Source organism: Neopelma chrysocephalum, unplaced genomic scaffold (assembly GCF_003984885.1).
Source record: "Neopelma chrysocephalum unplaced genomic scaffold, ASM398488v2 Primary Assembly neopelma1_91, whole genome shotgun sequence".
Classification (NCBI taxonomy): domain Eukaryota; kingdom Metazoa; phylum Chordata; class Aves; order Passeriformes; family Pipridae; genus Neopelma; species Neopelma chrysocephalum.
The window spans coordinates 3,148,434-3,167,684 of NW_020897753.1; the positions used below are offsets into that span (position 1 = coordinate 3,148,434).

Below are 19,251 nucleotides of genomic sequence, written 5' to 3' on the forward strand. Positions count from 1 at the left end.
CCTGAATTTTGCAGCTGAAACTTAGTGGCTTCAGGAGCTTGCATGCTTTAGACAGGGCTGGCAGATGTAACTGGTGCACAGAGCTCTCCCAGAATCCATGGGTATGGTATATAGTCCTTGTGAGTTTAAATCTCCATTTAAGGCTTTCAAAGGTACAGGTGCTTACCTGAAAATTATTTTCTTGGGTTCAAGCAGGCTCAGCTTTTTGGGACCTGGTTGCACACCCCTTCAGACTGCTCACCCACTCCAGACTCCTCCTGTCCCACTTAGTGATGCTCCCCAGTGCCCATCCCAACATCTCAGTTGGATCTGGGCACCCTCCAGCCCTCTCCTGGAAGCTGCATCACAGTGGAGGAAAACCCATCTAAGGCTTACGAAGCTGAGGATCAATTACTTGTGCCAGAACCTGGCACTGGCACTGGTTATCAAAGCATTCACTTTGAGGGCAAAATGAAGTCTTTGATCATCTTCCCCAGCTGGTGGGGGACTGGGGAAGTGGTGGGGAAGTCTGCTTCTGTGGTGGGACTGCTTTTCTTCTGGCCATCACCATCTTCGGGGAAGGACATGTACCCATTTTTCTTTTAATTCCTCCCCACTCCCCTGTTCCTGTCCCAGTCTTAGGCCTGTCTGTCAAATTCACAGGCTCAGCTTTCAGCTCTGTTCCTCCCTTCCCTTCCCACCCTTACCCCTGTGCCAGACCCCATTTCCCCACACCTCTTCTAGTGAGCAATTGCTGCCTTGGAAACTATTTTAACAGGTGTATCCCTTAGTACCTGGATTAATATACCTGCTTATCTCTTCTCCCAGAGATAATTTTTTACACTGTAAATTAAATAGGGGAGGAAAGTCAAAAGCCAAAGGAATAGATTTATTTTTCGATGCTCTCAGTGGAAGGCCCTGCAAAGGTACATTTCAGAGCACATATATAATTGCATAGATGATTAGTGAAGCAGCTGGGGCAGTGGAACAGAAGTAAGGCTGCTGTAATTTGTTGAAGCAGTTTATCAGTATGGCTGAAAATCACGCCCCAGCTGTTCTACAAAAGCCTGCCCTGTAAACCGATAAATTTTCTTACCAGTTCCTTGGCTCCTGTGCACTTTGTTTCCCATTGTTCCAGAGTACCAGCAAACACACATTTTGCTGGGAGGGGCACGGGATGGAAGCACAGGCATGTGAAATTTCTTGTTCTTGCTGTGAACACAAGAGCCTGCAGGGAGATTTCACTGACTTCTCGTGGCATTGGCCCTCCAGGGAACAAACGGGTCAGGGTAAGGTCTCCTGAGTCAACTGAGGCTCCTGAGTCAAGGAACAGAGAAAACCTGTCTTGTGTTAAGAAATTTTTATTTGTCCTTTGGATCTGTAATGTAAGCACATAAAATTACAAGTGGAAGAAACATCATGCCACAAAATTGCATAGAATTTTTACAAAAATGTGAATTATGCCTCCGAAACAATCATAGATCGAGGAACCGAAAAAATATGTACATGTTAACTGGAATATTTCATCCTAGTTTGAAAGCAAATCATCAAGGACTAATCAATCACAGACACTATTAATACAATGTACAAGAGCAACACTGATTTCAAAGAAAGGCAAGCAATGATGTCCCTTTAGTTATCTTTCAGTGAATGTTTAGCTAATACATGAGCATTAATTAACATAATTATGAACATGTTAAATCTAAAATGTCTGGCCTTCATAAGAATTTTTAAAATTCTGTTTATACTGCCAAAACCAAGCTATTTTCAGTAGTGTAAAGATATCTGAAGTGCACGACCTAGTTTAATATAGACAGCTCTATTCTATACAGCAGAAAAGTCCACAATACAGCATTTCCACACATTCAACACGGAACAAGGCAAATACATAAAAGGCACAAGACTTGCACATCATAAAGACCCTTTTTTTTTCATTATCTTACTCTAGTTCAAGTAATATCAATATTAAATGATATCTGTTTCACTGAAATAGTTTGAACAATGCAAGATGTACAGGATTACACACTACCCTACACCTGCAGAAAGTGGCACTGTACAGATATAAAAAATGTGAGTACAGGAAATGGTCAAATACAAACGTACTGTAAAATGACTACAGCTGAGAGGTTACTCAATCCATATTTATTTTATTTTTAAATATAAAGAAAAGGTTAATTGGCGTTTGCCCGAGTTTCTTCGAAGGCTGTGGTGAGGTCCTGGCTCCGCTGAAGTCCACGGGAACGTAGCGCTGGGATTCAAAGGAGCCAAGATTTTACCACGAAGCCTGTGCTGTACAACTGTTTCTATAATGCAATAGCCTTCAGTTTTAGTGTGAACACTGCTATCAGTTTACTCTTTTAATAATTTAGGCAATATGTCATTTGTACTTTATAAAATGCAGCATTACATCTCGACTCTACGTTTTCAATGAGTGATTAAGATTGATTTCAAAGTGCAAAACAAGGATTAACAGAGGATTCACCTTTCCTAGCTTTAAGATGAAAGTCAGATTTTTGAATTTCATGTGCACTGATTTCATCATCATAAACCAGAGCAGTTTAATTCAAAATACGATCTCCAAACAATGTGCAATTTTTCTTTCTTTCTGCTCTTGAGTTTAAAAAAGAAACATCAAAATACTGTTTGTTTTCCAAGATTTGAACTTATATATATATACACCATTATTTAACTGAAAACTTAAGCTCGATTTGTATTTTATTGCTTAAATTTAAATAAAATAAGTTAGTTTAAGTACTAAAATCCTGAGGGAATTGGAAGTAAGGTAACTTAACTGTTACAATGTGTTAAAATGCCTCCCCATGTAATTGATTGCTTTCTCCGATTGCTTTTCAATACTAAGTAAGGCCCCGATCTTGCAAACGTGAATGTGAACGTTCCTCCCCAAACAATTCCTGAGCCCAGGGGTGCCCAGGAAAACATGAGTTTGCAGGATCAAGCGTCTTGAGGCAAATCTGTGTCCTCTGAGCTGGTTTCTCCTTTGCCCTAAGGCCGAGGGGAAGGACTGCATTGGCTTGGGTACAAATAAGAATCTGTCTGACATGTCTCGTAATTCCTGTTCCTGTCAGTATGGGAATACAGAGAACAGCATTTCCTTACCTTTTCAAATATCCTGACTTTCACAATGTCTCTCTGTTGCCTGGTATCAGTTTCTCAGAATGTGCTGTTACTTCTCTCACGCTTATCATGCAGTACACTCACCTTGATTGTTCTTATTTTAACAAGTCAGTTCAACGGATTAATATACATTTTTAAATAACAGTGATCAGGTTTTTTACATTTTGCTTTTAAATTTCAGACCTCAGTAAAACTGAACCTCAGTCTTAAAAATAATGGAAGATTCTGTTAGATTTCAAATACTGTAGTCCTAAACATTTTATAATCCTATCAAATTCAGTAAGCTTAAAATATGATACTTAAAATCAATACTTCTGAATCTGCAAAATATATATCAAATTTATATTCTAAAACTACTTTGATTTACAACACTAACACCACAAAAAGAATTCTATGATCCAATGATTATTCTATAGCAGTATAACCCAGATGTCGGCTTTCAGAAAGACTCGCTCTACTCACGCATCCCTGAAACATTTCATTTGGCCAAGAGACCACATCAACTTCAAATAGAAACATGCTGTGTGTGTGTATATAGACAGATGTGTGTGCACATATAGCTATATATATATATATACAAACATATATGCACTCACACAGTGTAACAAACACAGAGGTACACAGACACCGACAACCTCCACGCAGAGTTCTTCTCTCCGTTCTCCTCTTGTCCCCACAGTTCCAAGGATTTTCAGCAGCAAATACATGTCTCTCCATGTGATAAACACAATAATATCAAGACAGCAAGCCACCAGTGCTTGCAAAGCTAAAAAGGATTAAATGTTTCAGTGCAAATGTAAAATGATGGTACAGCTGTCAAGGTGCAGTTATAAAGAAGGAAACAAATATGATTAAGTACTGTTATAATATTCTCCAGGATCTCTATTAGTTTGGAGCACTTTGCACTGGCACTTCAAAAGGAAATCTGCACACATTTGTCTCTGTACAATACACTGGTCTTCATTAAACATTCTTAACAGTGAACATGGCCAGAAAATTACCCATTGTAAACTGGGCCAAAAAAACCAAAAGAAAAATAAAGAGGAGAGGGTGGTTAACATATTAATTTTCCCATTGCAACTGCACTACGCTTCAGAATAATAATCAGATGGAGAATGAGAATGAAGACCTTTGCACGATACTCTTTATAAAGTGTTCCTTTGGGGAAATGTGCACTCGAATGCAGATTCCTCCTGCCTCCCGAAGCAGCTCCCCCCGGGAGAGCGGAGCCGGGCAGCTGGGAGCGGTGTGCCCTGGCACACCCACATTGTTTCTGGGGCAGTTAAAAAGTAGTATCAAACACTTTCTCTGGATTATCTTCCTCCAATTCCTCTTCGCTTTGCGGAGGTTTATGATTGGATTTTCCACTGTCGGATGCCAGGGAAGAGGGGGCAGAACTGTGGTCTCCATCTTCACTGATTTTCCCTTTCATGGCTTCCTGTACGAACTCCAGGATTTCCAAAGGCAGTCTTTTGAATTTGTCTTGATATTCCTGATCAAGTTCCACCTGCAACTACAACAAAAGAGACAAGCTGCCTTCAGGTGTATCTGATGTGACCAGTGCTACAGTATGGGGAAAGTACCACACCAGGAGGGAGGGGGATATAATTAATAACACATTATTGCACTACTCAAGAACATATTCCTTTTTTTTTTTTTAATATTAGCACCAAGCATCCAAAGCCCCCATTAATTTCCATGCAGTCATTGCAAAGCTAAGGAAACGTGCGGTCGTTTGTGCGTAAGGCTGGTTTTGGGCACCATCCTTGGGTACCCAAATCCTTCAAACTTATGTGGATTTAACTGTACTGGTGTCCATACTCCCACTGGCTTTCACAAGACCCAGTTCAAGTGCAGTATGGATCATGGATAAGCCTTGGAAAGAGCAAGGCCTTTATTAAGCTCCAGGTAGTTAATCACACATTAATCACACCACAAACGTTGCTCTCAGAACAATATAACAACTTTTGCCAGATTTCTTGGGTAGGAGAAACCATTAGGAAAAAGTCAGTTGTCACAGGGAGTCCAAGAGGGAGGGAAAACAAGTTTAAATTACGTTTCTTAGGGCTGGATCTGGAAAGTTACATTATCTGATTAATGCAGTATGTGTCTTGGACATTACTGGGGAAAAAGTGTCGGATCATCAACAGGATGCAACAGGCATGCAGAAAGAAATCTGGCTATCGGTCTTCAGGAAGCAGTGGGTCCTTTCCCAGTATTTATTTGTACAGCCTTTGTTTTTAGTGCCCATATTAGGATCTGCACGATCCATTATTTAGAAAACATTAACGTGTATGAAGGTTTCCACTGAAGACAAAGCCAATTTTTTCATCATGACCAATATGAGCACAGCAGGAAGCAAAAGGGGTGAGTTCCAAAGCCAAATCCACTCCATCCATCCATCCATCCATCTACCCACCTTCTTAAAAAGAGGGAGTCAGGTTCTGCTAACTGTAGCTGCAGCAGTTTTGCAATAATTCCTTAGGTAATTGTATTCTCACCTATGTATTTCTCCAGGATTTCCAGGATAAAGGTGCTATGAACTCTGATCCTTCAGCTCTGTGCTTGAGTCCCTCCTACGTAGTTCCAGGTCTCCTTCACCCCACTGCACCAGCTCTCACCAGGCAATACAAATTTTCACCTTAACATCAGGACCTATACTAGTCTTTACCATCCTTGACCTGTCCACAGCATGTGACTTTACCACTACCCCTCCCTCTGAGCCCTTCCAATCCCATTCCCCATGCTTCTGTCCTGGTTTTCATCCTGCATCTCTGACTTTATTTTTGTGAGGCCTCTTCTCCTTTCTCCTGATGTGCAAATCAATGTCCTCAGCTCACCCGGTCTAGTTCTACATTCCTTAATTAGACAAATTCTGCAGCTTTTCTTCCTCAGGATCTAAGATCTGTCTTTTCCTTTTGGTTTCCCTGCTAATGCTCTTTTCCTGCCTTGTTTCTGGCAATTTTCCTGATGTTCTGGCCTCGGTTCTGCACCTCAGATAAAACCCAAGTCTGAGGCACAAACAGCTCTGTTAAAATATACCCTGCCTCTAAAATACATAATTCTGTCAACTTTAGCCACTACCACAACATCCTTCTTCTTCTGTTTTCTGCCTTTATGTCTACATACAAATTTTTGAAGGGATCCTCTTTTTGTCTGCATTTTGCTATCACTTCCACAAGTACAGGCGTTACCAGAGGGAACAGTGCCCTAGCGTGGCTGGCAGGGAAAACTCCCTAATGATCATCATCCCTCCCTGCCCAGCTCATCTCCTGCAGCCCGGGAGTTCCTCAGCCCCTGAGAGGCCACATCCACGCTGGTCTGAGCGACGGCAGCACGGCACTCACTGCAAATCCAAGGATTAAACCCTAGGGAAAAAGCTCTACCTTTGCGGTGCGATTGTGCTTTGGGTCACAGTTCATGGCTGAAAACCCGCCCTGCTTAACAAACAGCAGGGAGGAGGGAGGGGAAGGAGAGTCCTTCTGTGTATTTGTGACAATTACCCAAAGATGCTATCGCAGTTAGAGGGAGATTTATGCCAGTCGTGGAACAAAGCATTCCCTGGATGACTCTGCAACAGCAGCGCTGGCAGAGGCTCCAGCTCACTGTGCACCACGCACACCAAGTGCTGCTGCCTTCCCATGCTCAGGAACCTCTGAAACCTCTGAGCTGCCCTGGCTGAGCACCCCGCAAAGCCAGAGCTCCTGCAGGGAGAGGCAGCTCTGGGTACAGGAGTTTCTATAGATCCAGGAATCGTGGAAAAGGCTCCAGAGCACTGGAATACAGAGCTTTATAAAACGGCATGAATTTCCTTACAGAGAACTGTCCAAGCCAGAGACGGGGCTGCTGCATTTCCTCATCTTACTGTCATACGTGGAATTTGTGAGTTTTGGGCACCTCAGGAACAGGAGGAGGTGTGTAAAACTGTAAGTCAGGGGAAGTCTCCTGGCTCTCAACTTCCTTCAGAACCTTGATTTGCTTAATTAGGTTTAAGAGCAATAGAAATACTTGAAATCCCTCAGAAACTGAACGTTATCTGAACCCAGTGCAACCATAAGCATGTTGTTAGGTAACAATTGTGTCTAATATTCACCTCCTAAAGCGCCTCCAGTGGATAATCCCCCCTAAGTCGAGCGTTTAATAGGAATGACACAAATCTGGAACTACCTTTCTCTCTTCAGTGCCTCTAGAGACAGTCTATATAGATATCTAATCATGAGAAGGGTGAATTTAGTTGAGAAGGAGCAGACAGTAGACAAGGAGGGTTGATTAAAACTGCAACAGTGGGTAAAAATTAGTTTTCTTTTTGATTTCAAAGGCCCTGTCACTTCCTCTTGCTCAGCTCCTGACAAGCCCCTCAGATCCCATTCATTCCCTGACCCCCAGGCTATCACACAGGACTCCACCTGCAACAAGGGGTGAGCCTGGGCACAACGAGCCATCCCACTGCCAGACTTCCATCCCTCACTTCCTCAGGGAGCCTGGGGCTCCCAAACCCAGGGCACTCCCACAGTGCCTGGACTGTGTTCCTCCTCAAACCATCAGCTCCTGGCACAACACCGGCAAACGGCTGAGGGTCAAGGTTAAAGAAACAAGTTGCCTGCTTAAAACCAGCTGGCCCAAAAGAATCCAGCTGTCTTTCTTTTAAAAACCTCAGTGCCCTTCTATATATTCTGTGGCTTTACAGGGACATTACACTTCATGGAAATGAGTGGAAAGCTGCCCTCCCAGCAGCAGCAGCAGCAGTCACACACATCTGTTACTTGGCTCGCTGACAGCAAGACAAAGTGCCACATTAGTGTGTGTGTAAGTCAAAACCTCCCTGCACAACCAGCACCACCAGGCTCCAGCCCGGCGTGGCCTTACTGCTCAGTCTGCTGTCCCCTTGGGTTGCTTCCCATCACAAGTCCACCTACCCCAATTTCTCTGTTCTCTAGCTACTAAACAAGGTGACCTACACTTGCTTTTAGGATTTTGGAGTCAGACAAGGGGGGGAGTTGAGACTGATGATTAGACGGGCAGATTGTTATCTGGACCACTGTCCTCATTAACACACAACAGCCTCCTTCCTTCTGTTATCTCACTGTCTGCCCTCTTATAGATCCTCTGTCCTCCCTTTAACCCCCAGCGAAAACAACTCATTAATGTCACCTCCACGTGGTTTCAGGATCCCACGAGCAGTTGGCCACAGTATTTCTCGTTCAGGTAAATCTCATCCCGTGGACTTTGCTTACAGGCAACGAGTTAATACTTTAAAATTCAGAGCTGTCATTAAGTGGGGTCCTTGGGGACAGGAGATGAACGTGTTAGTCACTGCTGACAGCTGTGCCAGAAGCTCTAACTCCTGAGTGTGTGCTTCTATCTACCTACCCTTTATCTTTTTACCCCACAGTGCTAGTTAAAGATCATCAGCTGATGCTCACATCAGCTTTGCAAAACCCAGGTAAATATCAGTTTTATTATCTGCAAAGTACAGAGGAAATTAAAGTAGGTAGGGATCAAAGCTACCAGTTTGAGGTGCCAGTTTGGAAGGGCTCTCCCCACTCCGTTTACATGATCACTTATCAAACTAGACAGACCAGCACAGGCTTGGAACAGGCTGGAGACCACTGGGTCTCCATGGATCTCTCACTGGATACGGCAAGGATTTGATTGTGCCTGCCCTGCCTCCATTAGCTGCACCCCACAAGGGGTTCCTCAGGGAAACCAAGCCCGAAGGATCCCTTTGACCTCAGGCAGAAGTTTGGCAGTGCTCCCTCGTGCCCCGGGCAAATGCCATCACCTGCAGCTTGAGGAACCAGCACAGCCCCGAGCTCCTGGGAGCTCCAGGGACAGACCAGGAGCAGGGTTTTACACTCCAGAGCTCCTGGCAGCCAGCCAGCTGCCCAGCTGATCCGATCACATTCCCTCCCAATTCAAAGGGCTCTTCGGCATCCTCCACCACAACTGCTCTCCAAAAAGGGTCATCACTCAGGAAAAGGCCTCGGCAACCCTTCCTTGGAATGTGGGAGGGGAAAATCATTATGGTTGTTCAGCTTAAAGCAAGGAAAAAGCACTCAGAAAAGGAAACAGATGGGATTATTAAAACTATTTACATTTAAATTACAACAATAACCTGGCTGTTATTGTTAAAACTAACAACTGAACAGCTTAACACAGCATTAAACCAGCAACTGTGATCAATAAAGAATTACAGAAGCAGAGGTTGTGGTTTTAAATGATCCTGACCAAGCCCCTGTAGACTTTCACATACTTGCACCGTGATCTAATGAACTTCTGTTTCCACCAAGAACAAAAATAAAACAATCACGTGGAAAACTCAGTGTGCTGCCAACACGAGTTACCAGGAGGGCTCGAAGACAAGAGGTGGATACACAGCTGGTGGATACACAGGCGGTGGATACACAGCCCTGCTTCCACCTCACCTCCTCCCCTCACCTCCGGCAGCCCAAGGGAAAGGGAAACTCTGGGGCAAAACATGTCCAACCCATCTCCCTTCCTGTGACACCTTTGAAGTCGTTAATGGGAACATCGCTGCTCCTTCCCCTTGTACCTTGAAAGCGGCGTTTGGGAAGTTAGTAATGCAAGTGCTTTTCCAAACAATTCTGCCTTCTCTTCCTTCCCCCTGTGCAGCTGGAGACACCGCAGGCTTGGTGTGCACCTTTCTCCCGATGTTAAGATCCCATTGCCAGAGGTAGTTTTCTGACGCAAACCCACCGCGCTTCCACCCGGGCTGGGATTCGTTCCAGCTCCCACGTTTTTTAAAAATATTTTTTCACCTCAAAAATAACGTAAGGGTCACCCCTTAAGAAGCATCTAAATAATTAATCTTCAACCAAAAATGTTTTGAGGAAGTCACGTGTGAAATACAATTGATTACACATTTTTGGGGGAACAACCCCACTAAAACGCCATTTTGTTGAATCAAAAACATTAAGTGTGGCCGTATTTGTTTTGATGAAGCTCTTCCTCTCCCAAAATTTGATATGACTCCAAATAAGTCACTTTTTTAAGTCTCAGATTTTCCATTCCACTGGGATTTTTTTTGTAAAGCCAGTTTTTTGGGTTTTGTGTTTCTGTTATCTCTCCTTTTAAATCTACCTTATTTTGTTTCCCCAATCACTTTCTTTCCCTGAATGATGCAGTGAATTACGAAAGGAAAATTATCCAAATGTCCTGGGTCAACAACCCAGGTAAAAATGCCCTCTGAGGACTGAACAGTTTGGTATCTCCAACAATTTCTGACAATTTCCAACAGCAAACTCTTTATTCTTAAGTTTTTAAAAAGGTTTTTCACAGTTTTAGAGTCAAGATTCCAAATGTGAGACATTTGGAAGTTGTGTCATTTCCCCTTGAGGCAGAGGGCAGCAAAATATTTTTTAAAAATTGCCTTTTTTTTTGGTATTCGGTTATTGCATTTATTTACCAGTTGAAATGTGATACTAATTTGTATCCATAACTGCCATGGCACTGCCCACATGCAGGATAACATTTAATTCCACATAAACAGTACCTGTTCTTTTTGTTTTACTGATGAGAAACTCATCCACACTCATTTCTTCTGTGCAATTTCAGCAGAATGTATTTTGGCAAGAGGCAGTAACTGGTCACTACACAATTCCTAACAAAAGGGGGGCTGCAACCTCTACAGGGAATTTCTGTTTGGGAAAACTCCCGTTTTCCTTATCCCATGTCATTGGAAATGTTTATTTTGTTAACACCAGTAACACTCATCTTTTCACTGGCCAGTAGCACATTGCAACAGAAATACTGGTCAGAGATTGGAGCTCCTTTCTCACTCCTCCCCCCTTTCTCTAAATGTGCTAAAGCTACAAATACTTCTTTTTCTTCCTGCAAATGTTTGACCCATGAGCCTAAAGATAATTTTAAATAGAGGATTTGGGGCTTTTAAGCCTGCATCAGACAACAAATATGCGTAATGTCAGCGACCTCAATTTAGCTTCCAAAATAGCACATAGAGGACTCCCAGATTAAGGGTACAGAGAGCAGGAAAGCTGCTGTTCCTCTGCTTTTCATTTTCAGAGCTTACTTAATTAGAAAGCCATTCTGGAGGGATGCAGCATTTAAAAGACACATGAGCAGCAAGAACTTGTTAAAAGCAGATGGAGGCTCAATAACAGGGAGAGTGAAATTGAGGAACAGAGCTCAGGGATCAAGTGATTTATAGGCAGCAATTTTTGTTTAATTGGAAACAGTAGGAGTTTCTTATTAAGGACCATGTTATTCCCCCCACTGAGCAGATTTCTGCTGGGAAGGCAAAGGAGTAACCGCTGCTCAGCTGCCCTCACGCCCCATGGGCACAGTCCCTCTGCAGCACTTGGCTGGGGACGGGGACTTCAGGTGGCAATGTGGGACTCCTCTGCAGGACCTTTCCAAAACTGATATGCCCATCCCTGCTGTCTGGAACAATGACCCAAAGAAAGCAGCTGGGAACAGCAGTTTCTTGGGGAGCTGTTTGTCCAGGCCTGGGAAAGGGGTTAACTCTACACGTGCAGAGAGCGCCAGACACTCCCTTTTTCTTTTTCTCCCAGTGACATCAAGCAAGTGCAAAAAGGGACCTGCCACCACGTTAACATTTGGGCTTAACAAAGCTACTCAAGGACAACAAGCTGAGCCTGAAATGAAACTGTTCAGGTAGCTGAGGTTGTATCTCAGAAGACGCTGGAGTGTGGAATCCTTAAAGGAAGCCTGAGGGCACTGGGTGTCAGAGCTGGCCCGAGGAACAGCCCTGCACTGGGTAACAACAGCCAGGGTGGGAAATGTCTTTATGCTGCCAGGAAAGCTCCCATTAGTGATCCCTGTCCTCAGACAAGGAGTCTCCACTCAGTGTGAGCCCACCACTGCATTTTCAAACAATGGTTACTTTTCAGTCCATGAGAGACACAAGGACACCAATTCCAGGACTTGCTCTCTGCCAGCCCCACCTCACACCCCTTTTCTCCCCTGGTCCTTCTTCACACAAGGTTGAACACACCAGGCAGCTCTTCCCGCCCCTCAAAGTCTCTGTTCCTGAGACCTGGCAGGGGCACTTGTCCAGGAGCAGCTGTACTTTGATCCACTGCTGCCACCCCTGCCTGCCTTCCTGCGGCAACAGGCTGCACAGCCCAGATATTCTCCCTCAGAAATTGTCCCGAGACAGGCTTGAAAAAAATCAATAACTCTCATCAAGGAGTCCAGAAACCAGAGACTGTGTTATCTTGCCTTACACATCCACTCCCCCTTCAGCTTCCCCCCTTATCTGCCATGTTTCAGCTCGCTGTCTCTTCCTATTAAAGCAGAGGTGATTTGCACTACCTCCCCGAGGTACAACAAGTCCCCATATAAATGAGTCCCTTTCATACCTGCTGTCTCAAGGCACTAGACTGTAACCTTAGGGCCTTCATCAATCTGTGTCTCCACCTTTATTAACTGCAACCTCAATTAAACCAATGGGACTGCAAGGAAACCTGGGACCTGGGCTCCTGGATTTTAACACTCTCATAAAGAAACCCGTATCTACTTTCTGTGCAGTAAACCAACATTTATTCCAAGAGCTAATTAAAAAGTGAATGTTTGAGTGATGAGGTGCCCATCAGTGCTACCCAGGTTATAGCTTATAGTGAATTCTATGAAAGGATTTTCTTCATAGGAACTCTTGTTTCCCATTCCTCCAAAAGTACAGCTGTTTATTCTCATGCAAAGCCCTGCTCTGGGTCTTGCAACCTGTATACTTGGAATTACTCTTCTCTCTGATCACTATTTCATGTAGTAGTTTCCTTTTGTGGATAAAATGCTTTCTTAAGCTGTCAAGTCGTTCTTTGATGACTCCATAAATACGTGACCTATGCATCTCATGATGCATATGAATAAAGATAATTTGAGTTGGTATTAATGGGGAAAAAATCCCCTTTCTTTGACCATATATATAACATTTTATGGCTAGATTCTGCTCCTTTTCATCATCACTAGAGTAAGTTAGCTTCACTGTAAGCAAAGGAGAATTCTCATTTTTATCAGTTTCAATGCAATAAATCCAGAGAAACTCCACTGAAGCCTCATCTATCAGCACATACTGCCCTTGTTTTATTGGAGTGGATCCAAGGTAAATAACTGGAGTGACAGAGCTCAAATAGAGCTTCTTAACCAGTCCTTTTTTAAATTGCTGTCCATATTTTGGACACTGTCTGCAAAACAAACTAAAGCAAAAAAATCAGTGCATCCATTACCTTCTAACGAGCGATTTTTCCCACTTCCAAGATGCCTCCAAGGCAGCCTGTGAACGGGCAGCTGACTGTCCAACAGCACAGGCTTTGGAAGAGCAGCAGTGTTGTAATTCTCATCTCAAGAGGTCATAACAGTCCCTTGGAAACTCCTTTTAAATGACTTCTTGAGGTTAGAACAGCAACAGTATATTCCAGAAATATTTCAAATCCCGGGAGGAGCGGAGGACGGGGGACTCGGAGCTGTGCAGCACCATGGCAGCCGAGCAGGATGTCCCCCCGAGGGGGGCCTGGAATTCACAGGGCCACTTTACATATAATGTGTTTTGCCTGAAAGTAGTGCTGTCCTGCAAAGTGAGAGATTCTGGCTATTTTTGGAAGAGGAGGGACAAGAAAAGAAAGTTTCAGGCGCTTAAGGCCTCCCGTGTGAGGGCTCAGGAGCTGATCCGAAAAAAAGGTGGTGGATCCTGGACTAAACTGAACTCTAAATTCAGTTTAACAAAGTGCTCTCCAGTCTCTCCATCCACCTTGCTGAGAGATAATTACAGTGTTGCCTGTGCCTGACTCTTGGCAGGACATCTCTAACAGGGCCCATCAGTATCACAGAAAAGTCCCTCTGAGCACAGAGATTTCTTCTCCAATATGACAACAGGGAAGGAGATAAATAATCTATTTCTCTGTTTCTCTCCAGTGGCATCACTGTGCTACTCAAAGGAAAAGTCACCCTTTGGTTAAGCTTGGCTCCTCCTTTCCCTGCCATACCCTGCTCTGCCCTTCCTACTCAGCCCCAACTCTCAAGTTTTGAGTAATTAGAGCTCCTACAGCACACTGAGGTCTGTGTATCTTGAGGAGGCATCTTTCCTAAAGTACAGGCTCACTGCAATTTCCATGTCATCGATAATTGCCAGGGAACTGCATGGAGGTTTAGAAGCAAGCCATCATTAGCTCAAAAATAATCCCACTGGTAAAACCCTCAGCTGCACTTTGAAGTTTACCTTGCCACTGACTGTGGCTCTCCATGTCAGAAAGCCTCTGCAGGATGGAGCCTCACTGAAAAGTCTGCTTGGAAAATTACTGAGCAGTCAGTCCTTCTGTTAATATCCTGTTAAAAATGGATGTTTTTACACTAGGAAGCAAGCACACTCTGAATAAAGATCAAAGCCTTAGAAGTTTTTTTGAAAATCTTTTCAAGTAATTGTGGTTCTGTAATCCCTTGTAACGACGAAGGCTATTCCAAAATATTTCCTAACTCATTAACAACATGAATCTGGCTTCCTCTTTACTATTAGCAGAGATGTGCATTGGCTCTCCCCAAATGATGAGCCAATTTAGTGACAGATCCATTCTTTTTTTACATAAGCTAATGAAAAAAAATCCATCCAGAGCCTGGCAGAAATTTAACAGCAGAGACAGAGCTACCATCCCTCATTTTCCATTTTCCAGAAATGACGGCTCAGTATTTTGGCCTTTGTACTTCCAAGGGTCAGGAAAGTTTTGAGGCTGAGTTTTAAAAATGACAAAAAGCTGGGACCTGATCCAAATTTATGTATTGATGTATATGTTCATTATTATCTAATGACCATCAAATGGAGATGCATCATTGCTACTCAGGATTCTGAGTCTGGGACGTTTATGGCTGCTCTGTGTTTATATACCATGATTATCCTCACATCTCTCTACTTCCACCATGAGCTCATCCATATTTCCACCACTCCTCATCATTTCATGCTGCATTACACAACACACTTGTTTGGTTTTGTTTTTTTTTTACATGTGAAGCAAAACCAGTGTCAAATTAAACTGCAACTCTTAAAAACTTTAGGGCTTGATGGAAGAGCAAACTAACCAGAGGTTCAACCTAATTAAAAATAGCCTGAAGGTTTTTACTTCATGATACTACAATGAAACTTAAAAGGAAAAACCCCTCCTCTTCTTGCCTGCTCTGCTATTACTGGATTAAGTAGTACTGTGCAATGGGAGGTTAACAGAGCCATCCTCATGATTAAGTTCAAGGGATTAATATTTCAGTTCAGTTGTTTTTTATTTAAACATTTTTTCCAAAGGTCATATTAACGCTGACTACTGCAAACTTCAGCAACTCTCTGGTTACCCATCAAGTTTAAATGACCCATGCACAAAACGGTTTCACTGATGCTCAGCAAGTATCCCTCAATGCAAAAATTGACATATAAGGTAATTTCATACCAGCAGAAAAACAAGACAAAGCCCGTCCCACTGCTGCACAGAGCAGCTTGAACTCATGCCTGGTAAAGCACATCCCCAGAGTTCACTTCAGTCTTCAGGACAGTGATTGGCTTTGATGGGTTTTGGTCTACAGTCCTGGCAAGCACATGAGTACAGATGCAAACTGCCCAGATCAAATGAAGGAACCACTGGCACAAAATGGAATGAAGTCCATGTTCCCTCCCTAGCAGATCTGGGGGTAACCTGCCTCACAAAAGAGAGGTGCAAAAGCCGTGTCTGAGGGATTTTCACTGTCCTGCAATTTAAGCAAACTGCAAAGCATGAAAGAGCCTGGAAAAGGGACCAGGCTGCTGCTTAAAATCCAAGCTCCAACAGACTGGCAGAGATAACAAATTCCCACAGAGAAGGGCAGGTGCCTTTCTTGATCCAGACCTGCCCACCTTTCTCTCTCTGTGTACAACCTGATCTGGGTTTCTGTTGAGCACGCGACCTCCATGAGGAAGGGAAACCGCTGGTGGTGCTTTTCCCTCTTAAAGCTTTTAATCAGGCCACCCTGATCCTGCTGCAGCCCAACCAGCCTCAGAGCCGCTTCTCAAGTGTGGTGGGATATGTTCATTGAGCTGTGATGGCAGGACATGTGTGTGTCACAGCACTGACTCTGTGCTCTGGCACTCTGGTCACCCTGCCAGGCAGCTGCACACCCTGAAGTCCTCATGAACATATCTCTCAACGATATTGCCAAAGGCACCACTGAGCTCTGTGCTCAGACCTTACTGTTGCCAGGAAAAGGGATAGGCAAATTCCCTAGAAGCCAGCAGAGACAGGAAAATAGGGGGTACTACAGCTTAAAACTACTTACAGGATCCTTTGGTGGCCCCTGCCCTCTGCGACCTCGGTGGCCACAGCACGAGGAGGTCACACTGGGGCCTCACCCAGACCTCAAGCCCTACTACAGGAACAGGGAGCTGCTCTCCTGACATCAGCGTGAGCTGGATTTGGTCCCTGGCTTCTCTCCTTCTGAGTTAACACAGTTCATCAAAGTTTAGTTCACTGGAGGGTCAAGCCCGAGCTGAGATGAATCTCATGGAACTTCACTAAGCCCTTTGCTTTTCTTTCCACAGAGAGGCATGCCATCAAAATGCCTAACATGATCCCCTCAGAGCCCCACTTTGTTTTTAATCTGATTTCATTTATCTGTATCACTATTGGTAGCTTCTATCTTGGAAAAGTTTTGTGCCGTGCGAAACCTTATTTAAGGAAAAAAAAACCTGGCAGTAGAACAAACCCTCTTTTCATTATAAGAACTTATCTTTTTAATGCTCTATCAGTGTTTTATTATTATTTCGGTACTTGACATCTTCCAAAAGCATTAAAAAGTTCTTGAGAGGTCTTACAGCTTTACAGTGTATTCTCTGATGCCAATTCTGATCACAATCTTGTTGAAGATAAGCTTAATGAACACTAGAAAAATAAAGGCCTTTCATAAGTGATCAAGTGATTTGAAGAAGCAAAAGAATACTTTAAAAACATGGGTTGCTTGCTTTAAAGTTCTATTTAAAATATGTGTAGAGAACACATCTTTGTTGAGGAGAACAGAAATCTATCTGGAACTTTGGAGTTATTCCAAAGGGTGGTTGACAAGTATCAGAAATGAATGAGAGTATTAAATTGCAAAACCCCCTTTTAGAACAAGGACTATGAAATGTCATCTTTTCCCATTCTCATGGAAATGCATTTTAGAACTATAGAAATACCCACAGGCATTAAATTTAGTGATGGCAAGTAAATAATTAAGTCATCTGATACTCCAAATAACAGTAAAAAGATTATCCTGAGTTAGTTACAGAAGTTATTCCTAAAAAATTCTTATCACTTATGTTATTTAAACTTTCTTGCATATCAATTAGTTTGAAATAATAAGACTTTAGGCTATCCATTAATTGCAGCACTGTTGGCACGAGCTGTATTTAAAATTATGCAATGAAAATTAAGCTGAAGCACCAAGCTGCCTTGGCTAACAAAAAAAGGTTTCCTCAGCCCTTCGGATAAGGCAGGAGAGCTAATGGGGGCACTGAATTCCCAGGGGAACTCTTTCTCAGTTTGCTGTTCTCTCTTGTCACATGTTAACACCGACTGCCGAGGCCACAACCCGTTACCCACGTGTTTAACCTGCAGGGGTGCATTTCCAGGGCATTCATTTCCTGAGCCAACACCATGGCTGTTTCCAGGCACAAGAGAAAAAAACTCCAGTGATTAATGCAAAGGAAAGACAGCAACATATATAACCCAAAGCAGGGCTGCTTAAGGAGATTCTGCAATGGGATCATTAAAAATGCAACAGATGGGGAATTTAAATTGTTAAGTTACTCCTTTGGAAGTCAGGGGGAGGCTGGATGCAGAGGAATACCTGATCCATACATCAGGAGAAGACACCAATTTTAATTTCTCTCTCTCCTGCTGCTGTGGCTCCAGGCTCTCCAAGAAGCCTTCAAACCACTCTTAAGTCTTGCTGTTTTTGCAGAGCAGATCTGAGGACAACTGGATTTCTCTTGTCTGGTCACACACTGCTTCCCTGATAACATTGGAACTACAGCTTGGCATTTGTGCCACTCCAGCTGGCTCCTGCTGGCACCTGTCAGAGGCACAGCGTGGGCCTGTCCTCAGGGCCTGACCAAGGGAAGGGATTACTTTAAAAAGTGCAGCCATTCACTGATATGTGTTTTTTTCCCCAAATCCTCTCTGCCTGCAGCATGGATGAGGAGCCAAAGGCAGCATTCAGCTGGCTCAAACAGATCTTGGGAATGGTGTCTTCCTTCCACAGAAATTAGAATCCTCAAACACGGGTTTATATCTCTGAACTAAATCTGTGTATGAGTTGCAATCATTAAATGGCAGCTGATATTACAAGAAATTAACTGCAGTCCTTAAAAAAAAAACAACACTTCAAAAGTAAAAAAGCTAAGTAATAATTTAAAAATTTGAATTAATTTTCAACCAATTAGTATTTTCAAGTGGGAGCTGCAGTAGTGTCTGTCTGAATACAAATGGGAATGAAGGGTACTCCAGGCCAAGAGGAGGCGTTAACACTGACATGGAACTGGGGAGAAGTTACTGCAGGATTTATTCCATTATGCCATGGAGAGCACGAGCCCCTGCTCGGAATTACAATGATTCCCTGAGAAAAAGACTGACAGTGAGCCATCATTCCCAGGAGCTCCCACCATTTCCATGCTGTTTGGCTTTACAGGCTCGTCTTTCTCACACCTCCAGCAGCATCCAAGCTATGGGGTATAAGGTGTGTTAGCAAAAGAACGGGGAAACATTTAATTGCTGCCAAGGCCATCAATCCCATCAAGAGTGCTGATCTCTGAAACCTGACCTCTGCCCTGAAAACTGAACCTGCAAAATTTTCAGCAGAAAGGAGCATTATAAGAGCAGAAATATTAACAACACTGAGATCTCACCGACCTATATAACACCCTGATCCAAACAAGGCACTTCTAAATATACTAATAGAAATAATCTAAAGAAGGACCACAGATAAGTGACTGTGACCTGTTTCTAGAAATACTAACCTTCAGCATCAGCAGGCTGTGAAATAATTTGCCCCCATGAGCTCCACACCATATGTTTTATTCAGGCATTGACACCTACTCTGTGAAAATAAAGCTGTTGGAATGTGAGCTTCCACAACTGCAGCACCATTCCCACA

At 43.4% G+C, this 19,251-nt stretch overlaps 1 protein-coding gene across 2 annotated transcripts in view; it reads right to left on the reverse strand.

The window, feature by feature from the left end:
• Positions 1-1,324: 1,324 nt before the first annotated feature.
• PLCB1 (phospholipase C beta 1) overlaps positions 1,325-19,251 on the reverse strand; it is a 335,327-nt gene continuing 317,400 nt past the window's right edge. The window contains exon 32 of one of the 2 annotated variants that reach the window (XM_027693456.1): positions 1,325-4,627. In XM_027693456.1, coding sequence (XP_027549257.1) covers positions 4,397-4,627 — 231 coding nt within the window. In that variant the 3' untranslated portion in view covers positions 1,325-4,396. The remainder of the gene's footprint in view (positions 4,628-19,251) is intronic. The other variant, XM_027693457.1, reaches the window with a different exon arrangement.